Source organism: Diabrotica virgifera, chromosome 7 (assembly GCF_917563875.1).
Source record: "Diabrotica virgifera virgifera chromosome 7, PGI_DIABVI_V3a".
Lineage (NCBI taxonomy): Eukaryota > Metazoa > Arthropoda > Insecta > Coleoptera > Chrysomelidae > Diabrotica > Diabrotica virgifera.
The window spans coordinates 237579928-237583841 of NC_065449.1; the positions used below are offsets into that span (position 1 = coordinate 237579928).

General features: G+C 33.6%; 1 protein-coding gene across 1 annotated transcript; it reads right to left on the minus strand.

Moving 5' to 3' along the window:
• Nucleotides 1-1119: 1119 nt before the first annotated feature.
• Nucleotides 1120-3509, minus strand: LOC114327766 (regulator of microtubule dynamics protein 1-like). Its single transcript, XM_028276474.2, has 2 exons — nucleotides 3165-3509; nucleotides 1120-1829 (listed from the first exon to the last, which is right to left on the minus strand). The coding sequence occupies exons 1-2, from the start codon at nucleotides 3481-3483 to the stop codon at nucleotides 1219-1221; spliced, it is 930 nt and encodes a 309-aa protein (XP_028132275.1). The 5' UTR covers nucleotides 3484-3509; the 3' UTR covers nucleotides 1120-1218.
• Nucleotides 3510-3914: the final 405 nt, after the last annotated feature.

A 3914-nucleotide genomic window follows, 5' to 3' on the forward strand; every position in this document is an offset into this window, starting at 1 on the left:
TTAGTTTACATTTTTAATACTTTTATGAAGTTTAACTTGTTTGAACGTATTTAATACCGCATAGTATAATAATTAGTAATTTTACATTTAAGCCTGCAAGTATCTTTTTATTTGCAGATCCCAGTTTAATACTTGTCCAGTAAACATTATAAAAGAAGATGAAATTCCAATGGAAAAGACACTTACTTTACGAACAGTTGCTACTACTCAGTCAACCGGAAGTGGGCAAGGATTTTTTAAGTGCAGTTGTAACAAGAAGTGCCAAACAAAGAAGTGTTACTGCATAAAAAACAATGTTTTATGCAATTCCAAATGCCATAAAGCATTATCATGTTGCAACAAATAATTTTATTATTGTTGACTATAGTATTTTCGTCTCTATTATAGTCTTTAAATTGTAGACTATAGGTTCACGTTTTATTTTGTTCTTATTTGTTCATCTTTCAAATTCTAAATTTACTTTTGTTATAAAAGTATACGTGATTTAAGATTAGTCTTTTATTTCTCTCTAACTTTCCCTAGACTGTTGTAGAGGAGGTTGTCATTCACTATAGGAATTGTCAACCTTCACTAGTGGATGTTGATCTTGTTTGTACGTCTGTGTAACTTTCCCTAGACTGCTGTAGGGGAGGTTGACGTTCACTAAGAATGGTCAACCTTCACTAGTGAAAGTTGATCTTGTTATTTCAGAATTCAACTTTCACTAAGATGCCCAGCGAGAGTCGACCGTGACTAGTAAAGGTTAACCTTCCCTGAAACGTCAACTTTCACTGTAACATATACACCAAGTGTATACAAGGAGAACAAGAGAGGCTTTGCGGTATTTGGACAAGAGGAGAAAATAAAGTCCCGAATGAATCACAAATAAGATAAAAGAAACAGCAAATCGAAATAAAAAGGCATATACTTGGTTGAGAACAAAAGGTCTATATAGAGCTAATCCAAAACACAAGGTGGGGAAGGTTCTTTACAAAAAACTGCTGATAAAAAACGAAAAAGAATTTCGGGGAGAAATTGACGAAGTTAACACTAATAACGACGAAGCGGTACAGTTAATAAGTGAAAACATATACATATATGTTGTGTCTTATTATTTGTTTCCGCTTTATTACCAAGTAATGTAAACGTTAATATGAATAATGTTGTACAATCTATATTTATATAGGTATAATAAATAATATTATATACTAATAAAAGCGTCGATAAAATGATTAAATTTTAAATTTGATCATTAAAACTTAATGGATCATAAAATAGAACATTCCTTCCCAATTCATATCTCTGTAATTTTTTTAATAATTGTTTCGCTTGGAGCGCTATATGTTTATCATTTTCATTATTTGATTTTAAATTAACGGCCAAGTTCAAGTAATACTTTGCTTTAAAGTACTGCCCAATCTGATGACACGTGTCACCCAACAAATACAAATTGGCTAGTACCACTCTGGGCCGTAGTTCTTCTGCTCGTTGCAGATATTTGTAAGCTACTTCATAATCAGACTCAGGCGGTTCAGCAGCTATAAAATATTTAGCTATGAACCGCTGGAATTTAGTCAACCGACACATTTGGTAACACCAGTGTCCCATCATGTAATAGGATGTAAAGTCATTAGGATTCAATTCGCAGGCTTTTTCTAGATGATTTCTGACCATTGGTGCATATTTCACCCTGCTTTCGAGATTAATCAGGCCACAATGAGTGTCTAGAATGATGGCCATCCATTTATGGACTTCTGCGTTGTTGGATCCTCCATTTCCAAGTGCAGTCTCCAAAACGAATAACGCTTCATCCATCATAATGAATCTAATTTGTTTCGTCAAGCCTTTACCTACAATCATAAGAAACAAACTAAGTTATTACGTAGGAAAAACACTATCAAGAGGAATTTAGTAAAGGGTGTTCGATAGGAAGAGATGGCCAGGGAAGGGAAGGGAAGGGAAGGGAAGGGCACGGAAGGGAAGGAAGGAAAGGGAGAGCGATAGAAGGGGAAGGCCAACTACAGAAAAAAGCTACGAGCATAACATAGAACTACACATATTGCTCATCAACTTCCAACAAGCCTTAGACGGTATATACAGACAATAATTATTAAAAGAAATGAAAAAGACGGAAATACCAGCAAAGTTAATAAGTCTGACCAGAATGACAATGAAGCACTCATCAGCAAGAGTTAAAACAACCGAAAGAGATACAAACGACATTATTATAGAAGTTTGCATAAGACAAGGAGATAGGTTGTCAACGTCACTATTTAAAATGGTACTAGAAGGAGTAATTAGAGCTAAAAAAGTCAATTATTCAATGTTCAATACAAATCATAGGATACGCGGACGATCTATCATTTGTAGCGCGTGAGAAACAAAAGCTAGAAGGAACACTTCTAACGTTGATAAGAGAAGCAAAGAACAGAGGACTATTAACAAATCAGAATAAAACAAAGTACTTAATACGTACAAGAGATGATTTAAACAGAATAACAGAAATAAAAATCAGTGAAAATAAATTCCAGAGGGTCGATTGCTTTAAATACTTAGAGAGGATGCTAGCGGAAGGCACAAATGTGTAGAAATAATCTAAAGGAAAAACGGGGAATGGGGTATATTGGAAATATCACCGACTAATTCAAGACAGAAAACAAATGAGCAAAAACATGAAGACAAAAATATATAAAGCAGCAATTAGACCGGTGATAGCATTTGGATCGAAGGTAATGTCTCTTACGAAAAAAGATGAAGAAAAATTAAGAATAATATATATTATAATAATTAAAAGACACATTGATAAAAAATCACGGCCCAACAAAGATAGAACAAGTAGAACACAGAAGACTGATGAACCATGAAACAATGAACACAACCGAAGCGAAGTAAAATTTTTTTAAATCACAAAAACTCAGATGGTTCTTCTTCTTCTTCCTTCTTGTATGTAAACTTTAAAGCCTGTTTCTTCTTCAATATTAGCTTCCTAAATTGTTTAAGTTATAGCACCATCTTTTTCTTGGTCTGCCAATACTTCTTCGTCCATTTGGTGACTTCGTCCATTTGGTGACTGAGATGGTTCGACACATACAAAAAAGAGAAGAAGACAAACTAAGTATATAGGAAACCAGTATAAATAGACCAAGAGGAAGACCAAAAATAAGGTGGAAAGTCCAAGTCTTTACCTAAATTTAAGTTGTACAAAGCTCTTGCTATTCTCCATAATACTTCTGGATCGTTTATGAAACGTATCCTATCTAATAGCTCATAAACGTCGAGAAATTTTTCTTCATCGTGTAGATCATCAGCTTGGGCCAAAACTTCAGGTATAGTTAACAAACTAAAGTACTTTTTTAGCTTTGTATCATCTGGATATTCTTTTCTGAACCATAACAAATGTTTGAACGATTTGGTGAAGGCGAATCCATACAGTTGCCGTTTTGGTTTAAATGAGAGGAAAAATGCTTTAACGATATGATATAATGAAACTTTCAATTTTGACATATGTGATGAAATGTAAAAACATGTTCTCATAAAGTTAGTAAATTAAAGAAAATAACATACAATTAACCTATATAACTTGACTATTTTTAAAATTCTTCTTCTTATTTTTTTATTTTGTGTGGCCCCTTGCCTTACAGAACCCAGAAAAGTATCAATAATTTCCCTTTTTTTAATTAGTCCTGTCGCCAGGGGGGGTACAACGGCCTCGTTAATTCAGATGGACTTACCCAAATTTTTTTTATGTATTTTGACCCGTAGAACACGAATTTTTTGGGTAACAGTTGATCCGGATGTCGATAAGATTGTTATAGACCAAGAACTTGAGGAATCAAATAACAGCGATTTTTGGCAAAACAAAACAATATTTTGTATTTTTTGGGTCATTTTAAGCAAAAAATATTTCTACAAGTTTTTTAGTAGGATGCACAGTT

Coding starts and splice junctions, on each gene's coding strand:
- LOC114327766 (XM_028276474.2), bottom strand. CDS start 3,483: ATGTCAAAATTGAAAGTTTCATTATATCATATCGTTAAAGCATTTTTC. Junction 1,830..3,164: donor TTTGTACAACTTAAATTTAG/GTAAAGACTTGG, acceptor TTATGATTGTAG/GTAAAGGCTTGACGAAACAA.